At 45.5% G+C, this 19,450-nt stretch overlaps 1 protein-coding gene across 3 annotated transcripts in view; it reads left to right on the top strand.

Moving 5' to 3' along the window:
* The first annotated feature begins 15,618 nt into the window (after positions 1-15,618).
* Positions 15,619-19,450, top strand: part of Azin2 (antizyme inhibitor 2) — a 32,238-nt gene continuing 28,406 nt past the window's right edge. For 2 of the 3 annotated variants that reach the window (XM_047528992.1, XM_047529000.1), the window contains exons 1-3: positions 15,845-15,961; positions 16,614-16,784; positions 18,478-18,651. In XM_047528992.1, coding sequence (XP_047384948.1) covers positions 16,680-16,784; positions 18,478-18,651 — 279 coding nt within the window. In that variant the 5' untranslated portion in view covers positions 15,845-15,961; positions 16,614-16,679. Of the gene's footprint in view, positions 15,748-15,840; positions 15,962-16,613; positions 16,785-18,477; positions 18,652-19,450 lie in introns of those variants that run through there. The other variant, XM_047529005.1, reaches the window with a different exon arrangement.

Here is a 19,450-nt window from a genome sequence, read left to right as displayed (position 1 = left end):
TTATGACTGAGTAAAATTCTGTCATGTGTATATAGCCACCACATTTTTTTTTATTCATCCATTGATGGATACCCAGACTGGTTTCACAATTTGACTATTGTGAATTGTGCTGCTATAAACATGGATATGTATGTATCACTGTAGTGTGATGACTTTAAAAATGTTCATTGTTTTAAGTCACGAAGTTGTGGGGTTGTATGTTATGTAGCAGTATATGACAGTATAATATTTTAATAGTCTAAACATATGGGGAAATATATTTAAAGCTCTATTTGCTCAGATGGTTTCCCCAGGGTCTTTCAAGTTCTTTTTGTGACTCAGACTTCTGGGCTCAGCCTCTGAGATGGAGAAACAAGGGGTTGGGAGCTCTGTCTAGACATCAGGAACTAGTGCCTCCAAATAGACACAGACCTCGCCTACTCAACAGCCCCACAATAGCTGCACATGAGGCCTGGGCACACACTGGCTGGGCAGAGAGGACTGCAGAAATGCTCCTGGCCCCTGCCCATATGTCCTCAGCTGCAGCAGGAATCTACCCAGGGCTCAGGAACTAGTAACTTTCTGCTATTTTTGGAATACTTTATGTGTGCCAGGTGTTATGCAAAGTGTTTGCATGCATATTTACATTTACTCTTTGTATGGATTTTTCTTGACATAACTGCAGTCATCTGAGTTGGAACTGCCATGATTGCCCCAGAATAACCCTAGCTGGTTTTTTGTGCATAGTTTCCAGCAAAGTATAAGTAGATGAAACCATTTGAATGGTGTATAGAGCTTTGCATCTAGATCCCAGATCTAGGGAAGTGCCCTGACTCTTTGATATTGACTTAAGATAAACCAGGTACATTCCAGCTAGGCGAAGTCATTTTTGTCCTAACTCATAAATTTGCCTCCCTTTCTAACCCAAATTTCAGGGATCCGACTAGTCTTGTTGCCTCCTTGGACCATGCTTTTATTAGGAAGTCTCCCAATAAATCACGCTCTTCAATCCTGGAGCTGTCTGCCTCTCTTTCTTCAGTATCGTGGCACCTTGGGGCCAGTCTTCCTTTATACACAAGGAATGGGTTGTTCTGGTACACTCTTCTCATCAACCCTGTGAAAAGACATGACTAAACCTAGTTTACAATGGAGAAAACAGACCCAGAAAGCTGAAGCAAATTGCCAAAGTCATAGAATTTCTAGGTTGTGGCAGCTTTAGACAGAAATCCACATTTGTCTAGTTCCCAAACTGAGAGGCAGGGAAGCAGTAACCCTGGACTTGAAAACATGTTTCTCATCTATGCTTGCAAGAACAAGGAGAACAGCCATGCCTCCTACTTTCTGATGAAGGCCACAAATCTCACGCCAGATTTCATAGGGTAATGTATAGAGAGACTGGCAGATGATATCAGAGCTGGAGAGTCTCAGAAATCATAAGAGCCAGAGAGGAGGGAACTCAGACTCAGAGAGGAAAGTGAGTTTTCCAAGTGCTCTTCAGTTCTATTAACCTTCTCCTCCTTCTCCTCCCCTTCCCTCTGCTCCCCTCCCCTCCCCCCTCTTCTTCTTCTTTTTCTTCTTTTTTCGGTGGGGTGTAGTATAGGGATTGAGTCCAGGAGTGATTTACCACTGAGCTACATCCCCAGCCCTTTTTATTTTTATTTTTTGACAGAGTCTTGCTAAGTTGCCCAGGCTGTCCTGGAACTTGTGATCCTCCTGCCTCAGCTTCTCCAGTTACTGGTATTACAGGCGTGTACCACTGAGCCCAGTTTATATTATTATTATTTTAAAGCATTCCAGGCAGTGGAAGTAGCTGTACAAAGATCTTAAGGTGAAAGAGTGCCTGGGTGTTACAAAAAATTTAAAGGGAATTCTTCAGTGTTTTTGCCTGCTTAGAATGAATTCCCCTTCTTTGGGGAAAACATCCCTTCCCCAATTTCATCCCGTATAGTAAGTGTGGGGCTGATCTCATTTCCCATCCGGAGGAGGGGAGTCTTAAGACCTGGCCTAGCTTGTCAGAGATGTACACATCAAGCAACAGAGTCAAGGAGGCAGGATCAGGGGCGAGGAGAAGTGAGGAGTAAGAGTCAGCCTGGAGAAGCAGCCAGCTCCAAGGAAGGCATTGCTGAGGCTTGAAGCAGAACAGATTCCCAATGACAGTTTTAAGCACTCAGATCTAGTTGGCATCTGAACTTGTACCCCTCAATGGCTTATTTACATGAGGTAATGAATGGCGTTTTTGCTTGAGTCAGGTTGAGCTGTTTTCTTTTACTTGCAACAGATAATGTGTTGACTGATCCAAAGTGTCAGGGTAGCCTCAGGCCTAAAGGATGAGCAGCAGTTGGTCAGGTGAAGAAATTAAGGATAGTGTTCTAGACAGAGCAGCAAGTGCAAGGGCCCAGGAGAGAAATGAGTGTGGCAGGTTCAGGGAGTTCTAGGAGGGCTGGAAAAATGGTAGCAGGGAGGCTGAGGAGATGGCAGAGAGGAGGCTAGAGAAAGTTCTGGATGGAGAGCTCAGAGCCTTTAGATCTGAGATGTTGTCCCAAGAGCAAAGTCATTGTAGGGGTTTAAACAGGTAAAGTTTCAACTTAATGTGCATTTTGACAATGTGAGGTCTAGACTGGCAGGGGTCAGAGCAGTGCAGGAGGGTGATTTAGAAAACTATTGCCAACCTCCCAGCTGCAGATGATGCTGACTTAGAGTGGGGGCAGTGAGTAAGTAGAGAGGGGATGGATGAGAGGGGGTGGATTTTGTGGCAGCAAGTCTCTAAAGATGGTCCCCAGTAAGTCATGCCTCCTAATGTTCATGCTTTGTGGGATGCATTTCTGTCCTACAGGGAATCTATAGGGCAACCCGTGACCCACATTAACCAGTAGAATGCAGAGGAAGTGATTTTGTGCCAGCGCTGAACCTGTTTTTCTTCTTCTTCTTCTTTTGTGGTACTAGGGAGTGAACTCAGGAGTACCAGACCACTGAGCTATATTTAATATTTTTGAGACAAGGTCTTGCTGAGTTGCCCAGGTTGTCCTCAAACCTGCGAGCCTCTGGCTTCAGGCACCCACATCTGTGGGATGTCATTGTGCACCATTACACCAGGCTGAATCTAAGCTTTAAGAAGACCTAAGAAACTCTGCTTCAGAGCTCTCAGGAGCACTGTTCCGCCAGGGAAGAAGGCCAGCTCCCTTGCTGTGAGGCCATCTGGAAGCCCCCTAGTGAGGGCCTGACATACAAGGCATGAGAGAGAGCCCTAGCTATTCCTGTGTCCCAGTTGAGCCTCTAGATGACTCTAGTTCCAGTTGACAGTTGATTACAACCACACAAGAGACCCTGTCCTAGTTTGTTTATGTACTATAGCAAAATACCTGAAGCTGAGTAATATGTAAGCATCAGAAATTTATTTCTCACAGTTGTGAAGTGTGGGGAGCCCAACATCAAGGTACCAGCAGGTTTGGAGTCTGCTGAAGCCCCATTCCTCATTGATGGTGCCAGCTAGGTATCTTTGACAGAAAGGGAAGAGCAGAACTCTGTAGCCTCTTATATGGATATTCATTCCATCCATGAGCACACAGCCCTTATGGTTTAATTTCCTCCCAAGGCCCCACCTCCTGATATTACTCCTTAGGGATTAAGCTTCAGCATATGAATTTTGGAGGGATAAACGTATTGAAACTATTGCAGACCCTAAATGAGATCATCAGAAAAACTGCCTATCAGAGACTGGTAAAATCCATAGAATTGTGAACCATGATAAAAATCAGAAGCAAGTTTTAAGCCATTGAAATTTGGGATGATTGTTACATAGCACTAGTTAACTGATATAGATTTGAGAACTATTCAAGGAGTGGAAAGAAGGATAAGTGGGTGAATGAAAAAGGTATTAAGGGTGATGCTAAAGCATCTGGCGTGGGCATGAGTTGGTAAATGATAAGGGGAACAAGTTGGAGAGTGAGATTTTGGACGTGTTGAATTCCAGATGCCTGGGATCATCCATATGATAGTAACATTCTGTGAAGTAACTTCCCCAGGCTATACCCTGAGCTAGTCTCATGCAAAGACAGATTATGAGGAACAAAAGTCAACCCAAGCCAATACAAATGAATGATATTAGCAATGATAATACTGGGTGCTAAGCATGAGCATCCCTGTTTTGATCTTTTTACATTAGTGTCAGTCCATCTGGATTGCTATAACAAATACTTTTGAGTAGATAACTTGTAAACAACAGAAATTTATTGCTGGGAAGACCAAGGTCAATGCAAATTCACTGTTTAGTGAGGGTTGCTTTCTGCTTCAAAGATGGCACCTTCTGGCCATTCCAGTAATGGCTACTTCCTGGAAAATGGTCACTGGGAACCATAGTCGTAGGATCCAGAGCTCCAGGAAGTCCCATAGAATTATATTTATCCCATTTCTTTGGAAACTTTAACTCTCATGATCTCAACAGCATGACTTCAGTTCTAAAACAATTGCTCTTTGTCCCCATCCACTGCTTTTGGTGCTGTCTGTTGTTGAAGTAGAAGAAACTGGAGATACGGTTGCTCTCTCCTTACACCTGGTGCACAGCATTGCAGGCATTTGTTCTTGCTTGGGGACATATACACCAAAGAGAAATGGACAGATGTAACTTTGAAGGACCTTCTGAATCAAACCTTGTCCTGAAAAACTGTGCTATTTATTGAAGCTAAACTTGAGCTTTGATCTTTGAAAGTTCCAAGAAACAGTAAATATGGTGGTTTCACTAAGTTGTTTCCTATTACATGGAAACAAATTGATATTGATTAAATGGCAAAAAATGTTTTATTTGCAACAAATAATGCAATGAAAAAATGCAGCTTATAATTTGTACTTGTTGGTTAGAAAGGGGTCCAAAGAGGTGAGATGGCTGAAATTTGCATAAGTAATATCTCACAGTTTCAGAATCCTCAAATCACATGAGATAGGAAGAAGGAAGATCCTGCCCAGAATCCCAGGAAATTGCCTCTGTTCTTTATAATCACTGCCTCCTGAATCACCAATGAGTCTTTTCTTCATTTTTTATTAGATTTTTGTTTAATCTCCCAAGTTTAAACAAAACTATTGTACTTAGAGATCAAATAGCCAAAAATTGAAACTTTTATCTCTGGGGGAAAAATGTTCAGAAAAATGAATTCAACGTATCTGGTATTGAAATGAAGAAAGGATGTAATGTAAAAAAAAAAAAAAAATATATATATATATATATATATATATATATATCCCTTGACTTTGAAAGGAGAAGAGATTTAAATGAAAACTTTTATATTAATTATCTGCATAAGATCATCCCCATGGTGCAAAGCATTATATTAAATATAAACTCATTATGTTTTTAAAAAAGGAAAACAAGAAAGCACCTGCTTTTTTACAAAAAATTATTTATTTATTTGTTTTTGTGATATTGAGGACAGAACCCAATGAGGTCCTATCACAGAGCTACAACCACAGGCCTTTTTATATTTTAGTTTGAGACAGGGTCTCACTAAATTGCTGAGGCTGATCTTGAACTTACAATCCTCCTGCCTGAGCCTCCCAAGCAGCTGGGAGTATTAGTGTTCCCCACTGCGCCCAGCAGATGGCATCTTCTTGCTGCATTGAGTGACAGGATGGCGTAAGAGCATTCCCCCAGTCCCTTTTATAAAGGCATTCATTTCATTCATGTGGGATCACTTCCCCAAGGCCCCACCTCTTAATACTGTTAAAGCAGGGATTAGGTTCTAACACAGGCATTTGGGGGAACATTGACATTAAGACCATAGCATCTGGTCACTTATGGATACTCACTACATCAGTCTCATGAAATGTGTAGTCTTATTATCCCCATTCTTCAGACAGGGACAATGAGGCACAGACAAATGGTGGTGATACAGAACCCAGTCTGTGTCCATGTTGCCTATCCAATAATGAGGACAAGGTTTCGAGCAAAAGGGCAAAGACGTTTTCCTGATCTGCTAGCAAATGAGAATGCAGAGTAAGTCTCAGAGGCTGTGATTCTAATCACCAGGTTAAACAGAGGACTTTTAAGAGGGGGGACACAAGGGCTGGGGTTGTGGCTCAGTGGCAGAGTGCTTGCCTAGCATGTGTGAAGCACTGGGTTCAATCCTCAGCACCACATAAAAATAAATAAAATAAGTAATAAATAAATGTGTCCATTACAACTAAAACATTTTTTTGAAGTTGGGGGAGACACAAAGGCTAAGTTCCATGTATGCCCATCAGGAGTCAAAATTCATATCCAGATGGCCACCTTGAGGGATAGCCGCTTCTTAGATCTGCTGGTACCAGCTCTCAAGTCTGGATTTTTTTTATTCTTGTGGTCAGTGAGCAGAAGGACTGATAACTCAGCCTAGGACAGGAAGAATATTAATCTTGCTTTCACTGTAGTTAGGGAAGGGGAGAGGGACAAAGGAAAGATAAAGAAAAAAAAAGTCAGTTTTAAAATAAGCCACCAGCAGGGTGCGGTGGTGCACACCTGTAATCCCAGCAACTCAGGAGGCTGAGGCAGGAGGATAGCAAATTTAAAGCCACTTAGCAAGACCCTAAGCAAGTTAGCAAGACCCTGTCTCAAAATAAAAAATAAAAAGGACTGGAATGTGGCTCAGTAGTAAAGTAGTAAAACTCCCTGATATATTTAAATAAATTAAATAAATAAAAAAATAAGCCACCAGTGGTCCAGTGTGTGTGTGTGTGTGTGTGTGTGTGTGTGTGTGTGTGTGTATGTGTATATATATATATATATATTTTTTTTTTTTTGACCCCTGTTACAGTGGAGCCAGGGTTCAAAGGCAGAAGGTCTGACTCCTTGTGTCCATGTGACTGAGGACTCTGCCACACTGCCTCTGTGAAGGGGACTTACTGAAAGGACCAGGTCCTCTCATGGATTCCTGCATGGCTGGACGCCTCAGCGAAAGAGGCAAACACTCTCTGGTTCTTTCTGGAGTGAGTTCCATTGACTCCAGTCCTGATCCAGTCACCTGATGTGATCTCTGTGTCTGTCTGATCAGTAACCTGGAGTCATAGGGTTGAGGACCAAGCGCGGGCAGATTAGCAGTGGGGCAGGGGAGCAGAGCATCTTGAGGAGCAGACATGCTGGCTGAACCCACTCTTCCCTGGGGTGAGAGAACAGTTTTTTGAGAGAACATGACTACCATAGTAATTTAGAAAGAGGTCCTGCTTGGGCCAGAACCACATGACTCAGTGCTCAGCACATCAACTTCTGCCCTGCAAAATCCCATGGGGAATAATGTGGTCACTGGATGTTCCTTGCCCAGGTCCCAAACCTCTCTATGGGGCTGCTTCTCCCATCCTGCTCCTGCTGTATTCCTTTGATATGGTTCTGGATTTTTCTCTTCTGGTTCCATGCATTCTCACACAGGGAATAATACTAATAGCTACTACTTGGGATGCATTTGCTAATGCATGTACTAGGAACTAAGCAGGAGTTTTTTTTTTTTTTTTTTTTTTTTTTTTAAGTACTAGGAATTGAACCTTGGGGTGCTCTATTACTGAGCTACATCCCCAGCGCTTTTTTATTTTTTAATTTTATTTCGCACAGGGTCTCTCTAAATTGCTTAGGATGGTCTTGAACTTAATGATCCTTCTGCCTCAGTCTCCTGAGTTGCTGGTATTACCAGTGTGCACCACTGTGCCTGGCTACACAGTAGATTCGACGTGCTCATAAACTTCTTAAAACAATCCTAGGAAGTTGGCGCTCTTATGCCCATTTTAAAGATTAAAAAAGTGAGGGTCTCAGAAGATACGTAACTTTGCCAAGGTCACCCAGCCAGTGAGGATTGCCCTTGAAAATGGATTTATGATTCCCTGAGATTTGTGCTTCTACTGTCTAGAGACAGGGTAGCCTTCCAGCTTAGGTTGGTTTTTGCCCTATCCTACCGCCCTGCTGGGGGAAGAGCCTGATGCCTTCTTTCAAAGGGGGCACATCTTTGGCCTCTGCCTGTTGTGCTTCAGGTTCCTTTGGTGGGGGGTATTCTCAAAGTTTGATTCCCAGACCAGCAGCATCAGCAGAATCCGGAAACTCGTCCGGAAGGCACATTCTCAGGTACCCCTACCTACTGGATCGGAAGCTCTGGGTGGGCCCAGTGCTGTGTGCCTTAACAAACCCTCCCCATGGTTCCGATGCCTGCCCAAGTCTGAGAACTACCAGAGAACGCAGGAGCAAGCTCAGTCCACAGCCTGTTCCATCTCACACCCAGGTGGCTCTGGAGACAGCAGCTGGGGAAGGTGAGAGTTTTCCACTGAGTGGTTTCCTGTGTGTGGTTGTTGTTGTTTTCTCATCACATTTATTAGAAATGAGTCAGGTCTGGCTTGAGGGAAAGTGTGTGAATTTTTTAATTGTCACACACCATTATTATTTTTTCACATTTGTGTGTATCCTAAGAGAGAGTGAAAATAAATGCAAAGAAATCCAAATTGTGGGTGTCTGTGTAGGGGAGGGTTCTGAATATAATCCCTTGTTTAGTCAATGAACTTGAACTTTGCCTTCTCAGGGTCAGGTCCTGGGTGTAGGTTCTGAGGTACAGAACCTCTGTCTGCCTGATCCTGTGTCAGGAAGCACAGATACCTCACTAATAACTAGAACATGGGGTTTCAAGAATTGGGGCCGCAGGTTCTTCTCCACTCTAACCCTAGGCTGCATGATTTCAAATTTCTCACCAGTGTACAACCTCTACCACTGACTTGCTGTGTGGACTTTGGAAAAATCACTTGGCCTCTTTGGGCCTGATTCCTCCATTGTGGAATGAGAAGAATAATTCCTGCCTTACGGGCTTGTTGTGATGATGGAGAAAATGTATGTAGTATTGAGACACAGGGATCTGTGTTGGTTCTTTGTCTTGCAGATTTGAGGAATGAGAGCCACAGACAGGAAGGGTGAGAGCAAAGTAATAGGATTTATCGAAGTAATAAAAAGAAAGCACAGCTCCTGCAGTGGGGGGGTCCCAAGGAGGGGTGCCACCGGGTGGCTGTTGTCCAGGAGTTGATATGATGGGGGAGTTAGTGGCCCTGGAGACCATGGGCTAGAGACTTGAAGGAACTGGGTCTCAAGAGTCCAGTCCCACCAGGGCACCCGGTGTTCATGGTCCCCAGTCCAATCAGGATCTTGATCATGTGCTGCTTTGCCTCAGGGACCGACTCAGGGTTCTGACGCAGACCTTCAGGCTCCAGTGGAAACTGTCACTGGTCACCAGCTGTTTACCCCATCTGTAAATTCCTGTGGGGGTCTGGTGGGGGGGTCTTAACCCTGCCTGCCTAACACATTTCCATCTCCTGCTCTCCAGGCAGTGTTGTCATTTGCTGGTTGTGTGACCTTTAACAAGTTACTTGCCCTCTGTAGGCATGTTTCCTCTCTAACCAGCAGTACATACCTCATGGGGTTGTCCTGGGGTGAAAGGTTGTACGTTGTTTTATATTATTATTTTGGTACTGGGGATTGAACCCAGGGGTGTTTTACCACTGACCCATGTCTCGTCCTTTTTTTTTTTTATTTTGAGATAGAGTCTCACTAAGTTGCTGAGGCTGGCCTTGAACTTGCCATCCTCTTGCCTCAACCTCTGAGTTGCTGGAATTACAGGTGTGCGCCACTGCCCCCAGCCTTACATATTGTTTTAGTCAACTTTTGCATCAAATGATGAAAATACCTGACAAAAATCACTTAGAGGAGGGAAAATTTATTTGGGGCTCATGGTTTCAGAGATCACAGTTCACAGACACTCGACTCCATTGCTCTGGGTCCAAGTGAAGCAGACTGTTGTGGGGAAGAACCCAGAGAAGGAAAGCACTCAGCTCCTGGCAGGGTCAAAGAGCAGAGAGACAGGGTAGTGGGAAGGGGCCACAGTGAAGATGCGCCATTCCAGGGTACATCCCCAGTGATCCACCTCCTCCAGCCACCTCCTACCTGCCTACAGTTACCACTTAGTCAGTCCATTCAAACTAGGATGAGCTGATTGGTTACAGCTCTCATCATCTGGTCATTTCATCTCTGACTATTCCTGCATTAACGGGAGTTTTGGGGGATACTTTATGTCCAAACTATCATCTCTATCAATCTTAAAACAACTGCGCAATAGTAAGCACTCCGCGGATGTCAGCAAGGTGCCTGGGGTGCAGCCAAAGCTCAATAAGCATGGCTACTCTTATTAGGGGTTTCCATCCTTGACCTTGCAGAAGCCCCAACCTCAAAAAGTAATGAGACTGTTGTTCCTGGTTTCTAGTAACTTCAGGGCCTCCACTTCACTGATGCCTTCAAGAGTTTGCAGTCCTGACTTTGGGTCTGTGCCCTTCCTGCCAGTTCATTTTGTGTCTGACTTTGAGTTTGCTCTTGGTCTGTTTTCAGCCTTTTTGTTCTGGTTTCATGCTTTATTCCCTGGGTACATCTCACTGGCATTAAGTCATACAGACCAAGAGTCAAGTGCCTGCTCTATTGCTCAGTAGCTGTGTAACCTTAACAAAAGATTTAATCAGATTTTCTAATCTGTAAAATGGAACTAGTAAAATGCCTGTCTTGTAGGGTTGTTTAAAGATTAAATGCCGTCATGTGTTTATAAATATTCAGCCCAATAAACGGTGCTCAATAAATGCTTATTTTCTTGTATCTACTTCTCCCATAATTGTCTGAAGTCAGTATATTGATATTTATTTATTAGCTTTGATTTTTAGGTACTGGAGATTAAACTTAGAGGCTCTTTACCACTGAGTCACATCCTCAGTCCCCTTTTTAACATTTTTTATTTTGAGGCAGGGTCTTGCTAAGTTGCTTAGGGCCTCCCTAAATTGCTGAGGCTGGCTTTGAACTTATCATCCTCCTGCCTCAGCCTCCCAATCCACTGGCATTACAGGTGTGCACCACCATATTTAAAAGGGGATGTAATCTTCCCTACTGGTGGCTGAGAGTGCCAGTCACTACATCATACCCAAAAATACTTCCTCAGCATTTTGACCTTAATGGGATGTGGGAGGCAGACAGTATACCCAACTTAAGACTATGTCTTCCCACCTCCTTCTCCTTGAAGTCAGATGTTACCATGTATCTGCATCATGGCCAATGATATGAAAAGAAGCGTTCAGTTGTGGTATGGGCTAAACTGTGTCTCCCTCCAAAAGATGTGTTAAAGTCCCAACCCCCAGGATACCACAGAAGGCAATCTTATTTAGAAAGGCATCCCCCCACCAGGTAAGCAAATTAAAATGAGATTATTAGGGTGGATTAGGATACTGTTATGGGGCACAACTTAAGAACAGACCGATCACCACTGAGAAGTTCAAATTTGAGAGTCTTTATTAAGCCGGCCAGCTGACTGTCTCACACAATGCCCCAAAAAATGGCTATTGGGAGAACATCCCTGACCACAGGGTTGTAGGGGTTCTTATACCAAAAATTACATTAATCATGTGTCTGTTGCTATGATTCGAAATTACACATTAACATCATGAGATCATCGACAGAGGGGGAAGTGGGTCAAAATGATCCTTACCTAGGCACAAACTAAAGAATGGTTACTAACATCCACACAATCACTGTTCACGTGGTACATTGTTTAGGAGCAATAGGATTCAAAAGAGAGCAATTTTTCATTACATAAGAATTGTCTGGGGCTGGGGAGATAGCTCAGTTGGTAGAGTGCTTGCAAGCACAAGGCCCTGGGTTCGATCCCCAGCACCCAAAAAAAAAAAAAAAAGAATTGTCATTTTGTATTGCTAAACATGTCATGCTAAGTACCTGATGATGGGTACAGAGGCGGGGTGTTCCCATGGGAGAAGCTTATTTCCTACATAACATGGAGTCTCAGAGCAAAATGGAGTCTGTTTAGTCATTTCCCTTAGAGTCTGACCTAGAACATTCTCATGGAACCAGATTTGTCAGCCCATCACAGATACAAATAGTATCCTTCTTTAAAGGGGACATGTGGATTCAGAGACAGACATGCAAAGTGAGGATGGCATGAATAATACACATGGGGAAAGACAGCCATGTGACTGGAGTGATGTGCCCACACACCATGGGACCGCAGGATTGCCACCGGACACCAGAGCACAAAGAAGCAAGGAAGGAGTCTCCCCAGAACCACCGGAGACAGCACGAGCCTGCCAACACTGGACTGCAAACTTCTGTCCTCGAGAACTGGGAGACAATACATTTCTGTTGTTTACACCACCAGATGTTGGTACTTTTTTTCCTGGAAGCCCTAGGACATTAATGCAGGTAGAATTTTGGGAAACCTGAATAAAACGATGAACGGAAAGTATTTTGCAAACTCTCCGGTGCAAAGCATCTTTAGGTATTTTTATTATGGTAATGTTCATTTATGATTGATTTAAGAAGAACAGGTTGAAATTGGTTGAGATGATCGTGGCTAAGGATCAGAGCTCTTCGTTCTGCTTTAGCTCTGTGTTCTTGAGGGCCCCGCGCAAGGGAGGGTCAGATTTTAGTGGTATGAGAGACTCAGGAGAGGAGCCTTTGGGATGAATGCCATCAGGGTGACTGGGAGCTTTTGTTGAGTTGGGGCCAGAATTCTCAGCTACTGGTTGACAGTCAAGTATAAAAGTTAAGGGCTAGGACAGATTGGAATTTTTATTTTTCTGTGTTGAGGGTTGAACCCAGGGCTTCACATGTGCTAAGTCTCAGTCAGCTTTTTGTCCCTATGACAAAATGCCTGAGAAAAACAACTTAAAGGAGCAGCTCACTCTTGGCCTGGAAGGAGGGTGTGTGTTTGTGTTTGTGTGTGTGTGTGTGTGTGTGTGTGTGTGTGTGTGTGTGAGAGAGAGAGAGAGAGAGAGAGAGAGAGAGAGAGAGACAGCACACACCTGATATCTTATTGACTCTGGAGACTGAGGCAGGAGGATTGCAAATTTGAGGCCAGCCTCAATGAAGCCCTAAGCAACTTGGCAGACCCTTTATCAAATTAAAATATTGAATAAGCTGGCTCAGTGGTAAAGCCCTCCTGGGAGAGAGAGAGAGAGAGAGAGAGAGAGAGAGAGAGAGAGAGAGAGAGAGAGAGAGAAAGAGAGGAAGGGAGGAAGGGATAGGGATAAGATTAACTAGCCCCACCTCCTAAAGTTTTCACCATTTCCCAATAGTGTCATCAAATCATGACTCCATCAATGGATTAATCCACTAATGAAGTCAGAGCCCTCATGATCCAATCACTTCCCAGAAGCCCCACCTTTGAACACTGCCACATTGGAGACCAAGCCTTCAACACATGAGCCTTTGGGGGACATTCTAGATCTGAACTATAGCACTAGGCAAGCACTTCACCATTGGGTTATGCAGCCCTCAGACCAGACTTGCATTTAAATGTGGGCTTCATCCTTACTTGCTGTGTGAGCCTGGGTGAGTTACCGAATTACTCTGAGCTTTGGATTCCTTATTTATAAAATGGAACAATTATAGCTCCTATGTCATAGGGTTCTCATGGTGATTTAATGACATAGCATGTTCACTAAGGAGAAAGATAAAGCCACATCCTATCTCTACCTGGTCCAGGATGTAGATTTTTCTGTTCTGATTACTTACCCTTCAAGATTACAAGTGGACAGACTGGATTCTGGTTTGTTCCTTCTTTCCTATGTTGATTCATTGGGTAAACATGCTAAATGGACCTACTATGTGTCTACTACATAACAGGTGATGAGAAAATGTGGTGAGCCAGACCCTGACAATAGCATCCAAACATGGACAACTCAAAGAATGATTAAAAAGTAGAGGCAAAGTTGTTTGGGTGCCCTTCCCCTCCTCTTAATCTCATAATTTGAGGTTCCTGCTATGTCTGCCTGGTCCACCCAGTCCCAGCCACTAGATGCTTCTTCTCAGGAGGACCTTGCTCCTCTTCTTTTTTTAAAAAAATTTGTTCTGTTTAGATATACATGACAGTAGACTGTACTTGGACAAACATACATAAAGTATAACTTAGGATCCCATTCTTGTGGTTGTACATGAGAACTTCCTCTTTTTGAGAGAAGATAAGGATGCTTGTTTTCATACTATAGAGCAAATCTCTCAAAGCAGGAACCTGCAAATGAACCTCCTGTAAAGCTGCCTGCCTCCTGGAAGGTTTTTCCATGCATGGAAAGCACCAAGTTTCCAGGCTCAGAGAAATCAGTCTGAACTCTGAATCCACAGTGGGGAATCTAGCCATGCAGAAGTGACCTAGGTCCAGGCAGAGTGACTCACCAAGGATATTCACTTGTCATGTGTGACTTGGTTAACTAGGGAGCAGAAAATGGCCCTCCCTGTCTCCATGGTCACTGCCCTGACTCATCTGTGTACCAAGTATGCTCTGATTAGGTTTCACAGAGTGTCCTAGGGAGATACTGAGACAGGACAAATTGATAGCCTGGCTAGGGACATGAGCACACAAGGTAGGCTACAAGCTCTTTTCCTCACTGACTTTAAATGTTGCATTCATTGTGTTCTAAGTTCTCTAGTGTACACAGAACTGCTCTAGACTCAGTTCCACCATTTCTCGCTGCTCTAGCACCAGACTGTTTTAAAGACTGCAGCCTAACAAAAGCATTTTTTTTTTATATGTAGTACAGGAAATCCTCTCTTCTTTTGCAAGAATGTCTTGATTGTTCTTCAATGACTGTTCCAGATGAACTTTTGAAATTAGCTTTTGAGTGACACAGTGATCACAGCATCTTCTTGAACGCCTGTGTATGCCAGGTGCTGAGCACTCTGAAAAGCCAACGTCTGGGTTCCTTTCCTTGGGGCTCACAAACTAGCTGAGAAGTGTTGCCAGACAAATGGAAAGTAAAAACAGGAATTTCAGTTACAGGTAATAAAAGTCAAATGAGTGAGAAGCTGGGGTAGACAGAAGTAGTGGGGGTTCCTTTGTTCGTTATTGCTAGGTAAGTCATGAAAGGTTCAACAGAGGAGGTGATGTTATACTGGATTCTGATGGATGAGGGAGCAGGAGTTTGTTGATACAGAAGACAAAAAATACTTCGATTTGAGGAAGTCAGAAAAAGTTTCTTGGAGGAGACACACTTCACTTGAGGGCCATGAATTTGCCAGGTTCAGAGGGTAAAGGAGGGAGAGATCACCCTGAGCCTGGAATGTCACAAAAAGGCTTTCTGAACACATTTGAATTGGGTTTCGATTTGGCAGAGTCAGAGAAGATGCCTGGAAGAGGCAATTTAATAAAAAAGATTTTATTTGAGAATAATACAAGCAGATGACATTTGTCTTGGGCTTTCGTGAATGAGCGAACAATTCACGAGGTGGAGAAAAGAAGAGAGAGGCACCATGGAGTTGGGCCAGACACAGAAAAGGCTTCTTGGGGCCACTTAAAGAGAGGGCTTTCTGCCCACCCTCCAAGACCCAAGATGCAGGATCTAAAGGTGCTACCTGCGTAGACGCTGTGAATTCTGAGGTGGTGGCTCTGCAGTTCCAACTTCCCAGCACGAGAAGGATCCGCGAGGGACTGCGGCGCAGGTTTGCGGAGCAGACAGGCAGAGCTGAATGCTTTATGTCCGAATCGACCAATGAGCTGGCGGCACCCGGTTGCCAGGGTTACGGAGCTAGCGGGGGCGGGGTCTGGGCTCCAGGGGCGGGGCCTGGGCGGGGCTTATATAAGCGGGCGGCAGGCAGAAGGCGGGGCGTGGGGTCGGTGGCTGCTGGGCGCGCGGGGCGCAGGCCGCGGGGCCGGAGCCGGGGGGAGCGAGCGAGCGGAGGCGCCGAGGATCCGATTCACTCGCTGGGGAGACCTATGGGCCGAAGCCGTGTAAATGCGTTTTAAGGCGAGTGCAGGGAGTGGCTTGGGGAGCCTCGGGGAGCGGGCGCCCTCGGCTTCGGTGCTGACCTGCCTCCTGGCCCCTCTTGCCTCCTCTCAGCAGGGGCCTCGGCTCCGCAACTGCCACTCCTCCTCGGGGTGTTGCACAAGTTTCGAGGTCACCGGCGACCCCCCCTAGCAGCGCGCCTGGCTCTGGCCCCCGCGAAGGAGGACGGGGCTTGGTAAGGGGTATGGGGGTTGGGAAGGAACCTCAGCCCTGCGCTCGAGAGGGGTCAGTCGGGCAGAATCTGGGCTTTAGGTTTGCGTCTGGGAGCCCGCGGACCCCGCCCACCATGTGGAGCCCTCGTGCTCTCTTAGAATTCTAACATGACAGGACCAACAATTTACAAACGGGGAAACCGAGCTCTGAGAGGGATCGGAAAGTACCCAAGGTCACGTAGCAGAGAGCGGACTCGAACCAAAGCTGCTGTTTTCAGGCTGAGAATCTTTGGCTTGACCGCAGGCACCTCTCCAGGTGGGCGTGGTCAGGACTGGGGGCACCTTGGAAACTTCCCCACCCAGGTGTTTCAGATTTCCAGCTTCCTTGTTATTCACCTCTTTCCAAACCCAGAATTTCAGAACTGGAAATGGTCTCCAAAACAATTCGTCCATTTTACAGATGGAGCAACTGAGTCTGACAGACATGACATTTCGGCATACAGTGCTTTGCCCCATCCAGGATTCCTGCCTGTCCCCGATGTTCCCAGTGTACTTAAACTCCCAAGCTTGTGCTGGGGGCGGGGCGTGACGGGACTTGGAAGGCGAGGGGCGCAGCGGATCCTGCCTCCTAGTGGTCCCCTCCATTTCTCCCCTCCCCGCCCCCGCCCCCCGCAGTGTGTTGCATACTTTCTAAGGCGGCGGCGGCGGCGGCGGCAGCAGCGGCGGCTGTTCCTGCTCGGCATGGCTGGCTACCTGAGTGAATCGGACTTTGTGATGGTGGAGGAGGGCTTCAGCACCAGAGACCTGCTGGAGGAACTCACTCTGGGGGCCTCACAGGCCACCACGGTGAGAGGCTGGGAGTTGGGGTGGGTCCCCTATCCTCTCCACTGGAAGTACTCCTAGGGCCCTCCTTTTATTCTTCCACTTATTGGGTATTCAGTCCTAGTTATTTGCAAGAGACTGGCTCATTTATCCCCCGTTTCCGATTCTATTTTTTTTTTTTTTGGTACCAAGGATTCAACCAAGAGCACCTTACCACTGAACCACATTCCCAACCCGTTTTTAAAATATTTATTTAGAGGTAGGGTCTCGCAAAGTTGCTTAGAACCTTGCTAAAGTTATTGAGGCTGGCTTTGAACTCACGATCCTCCTGCCTCAGCCTCCCCCTCCGCGGGGAGTACAGGTGTGTACCACCACACCTGGCCTTCCACTTTCTGATTCTTGCCCCCCAAATCTGCCCCTCCTATAATCCCTGCCTTGATGAACAAACAGCATCAATGCCATGTACCCAGCCCTTCAGGCCAGCAGTCTGGGAGTTCACTACTTCCCCGCTGCCTTACCTCCCAAATGTAGGCATCACCCATCTCTGTGAAGTCTGCCTCCTTAAATAATCCTCCAGGGATTCAGTCCTCATCATGTAGTTCAGTCCTCATCTCTCTGAAGGCCCACTGATCTACCTCCTGTCTCATCCCACCTTTCCAACTGTATCATAGCCCCGCCCAAACACAGAATTCTTTGGCAGTTCCCCATTTCTGGCTTTATATTCCCACAGTATTATTATGCTCCATCAGAGCTGAACTACTCTATTCCTGTTTCCCAGCGACGCCTATGCTTTATTACCATGCCTTTACCAGGCTGTTCCCTCCATCTGGAACGTTCTCCTCCCAGCTTCTCCCCTATACCCACTTCTAGTGTTCCTCATTTCTCTTCTGTGTTGCTTTTCCCTGATTGCCCCAAGCAGAGATTTTATTTTCTTTCTCCGTGGCCCCCAATACATTTTGTAGAAACACCCTTCTAGCATTCATCGAGGGGGCTTGTAATTACTTAAGGTTTCCTTTCAGACCCAAGCCCCTTTAGGCATAGAGAACTGTCTGGTCATCTCTGTCCCTTAGCATCCTATCTGATACCAGATGGGCATTAGGAAAAAAGTGTTGCATGAAAAGGAAACTAAGTCCCAAGGAAGGTTTAAGTCATGTGTCTTACCCAGGCTCATACATGTTCAGTCTGTGATGACCAGTTGTCCATAGGCATTGCTTGTGGTGGCAGTGGAATGACCTCAAGGCTTCACTGAGCAACTGCGTATGAAAGGTGATGGGCTGTTGGCCACAGCTTCGACCTTTTCCTGGTGCAGACTGATGTATATGCAGTTCTGTTACTTTGGAAGCACATGCAAAATGCAACAGCAGGATTCAAGGCCAAACTGCCTCACAGGTTTGGGGAAGGTGGCATTTGCAAGCTTGGCGGGAGATTGGAATTTTGCTACACCCAGCAGAGGAGATGGTGGGAATAAAGGTTTGGAGATAGAAAAATGATCCAGCCTGTAAGTTGGCGTTGTAACTGCGTTGAGGGGAGGGACTGGAGCTGGATCACAGAGCCTTGAATGCCAGGCTCAGGAGTTTGCCTTCCATCCCGTAGAGCCCCAGGAGCTTGACAGCAGGTAACTTTGTGGCCAGAGCTGAACCGGGGTAGGTATTCTGGATGGCTTGCACCGGGAGGGAGCCGGGCAGGGTCTCACGTCCATCCACCTCTTGTTGTGCAGGGCGAGGTTGCTGCCTTCTTCATGGCAGACCTGGGTGCCGTGGTGAGAAAGCACTTCTGCTTTCTGAAGTGCCTGCCTCGAGTCCGGCCCTTTTATGCTGTCAAGTGCAACAGCAGCCTGGGCGTGCTGAAGGTCCTGGCTGAGCTGGGGCTGGGCTTCAGCTGTGCTAACAAGGTGAGCCCCTGCCCTCACCGGGGCACTGATCTTTGGTGCCTACTGATTGTGGCCCTGATGGGTGGTTGGGTCCTGGGAAGGAGTGACCTGCAGTTGGCCCCTACCTTCTGGGAAAGCCACCCACTCAGGAGGAGGCCCCAGGGATGAGGGAGGAAGAAATGAGCATGAAATTTGTTAGACTTGAAGTTCCAAATTGGAACATCGTGTGTCCCTGGGTAGATGGGTCGCCTTTTTAATGGAGGTTTTTAAGTGTTTTGGCATAGAGCTATATGTGGTATTCTTCTAATTAAAACAAAACAAAAACACTTCTACATTGTTGGTTTTATTTTTTCTTTTATAATATTAATGTGTGACTGTGCTTTTTTTTTTTAAATAATCCTTTTACAATTTTGTTGTTGCTGCCAATTTTACTGGCTTTCTAATTTGATTTCTGCTGCTGTCTTAATTCCCTCCTACTGGCTTTTGATCAATTTTGCTTATATACTGTCACTCAATAGTCATTGAACCACAGTAGTGACTGCTTGGTAGAACTAGAAGTGTAGCATTGCACAAGACAGACTCTGTTGTCTTGAGTAGAATGCCTACTTCATCTATTTTCATTCTGTTTTTTTCCTAGATTTAAATGCCTGTAATCTATAAAGTTTCCTCAGAGTACAGCTTTGGACATATCTCATTTATTCAGCAAATATTTACTGAGCAGCTAGAGGGGGGCCAAATACTATTCTAGGTGGGGATTTAGTCATGAATCAAACAAAACAAAAAAGCCCTTCCTTCATGGAGCTTGCTTTTTAAAAAATAA

Source organism: Sciurus carolinensis, chromosome 1 (genome assembly GCF_902686445.1).
Source record: "Sciurus carolinensis chromosome 1, mSciCar1.2, whole genome shotgun sequence".
Classification (NCBI taxonomy): Eukaryota; Metazoa; Chordata; class Mammalia; order Rodentia; family Sciuridae; genus Sciurus; species Sciurus carolinensis.
The sequence above is the reverse complement of the archived record's forward strand: the minus strand, read 5'-3'. Positions and strand labels throughout refer to the sequence as shown.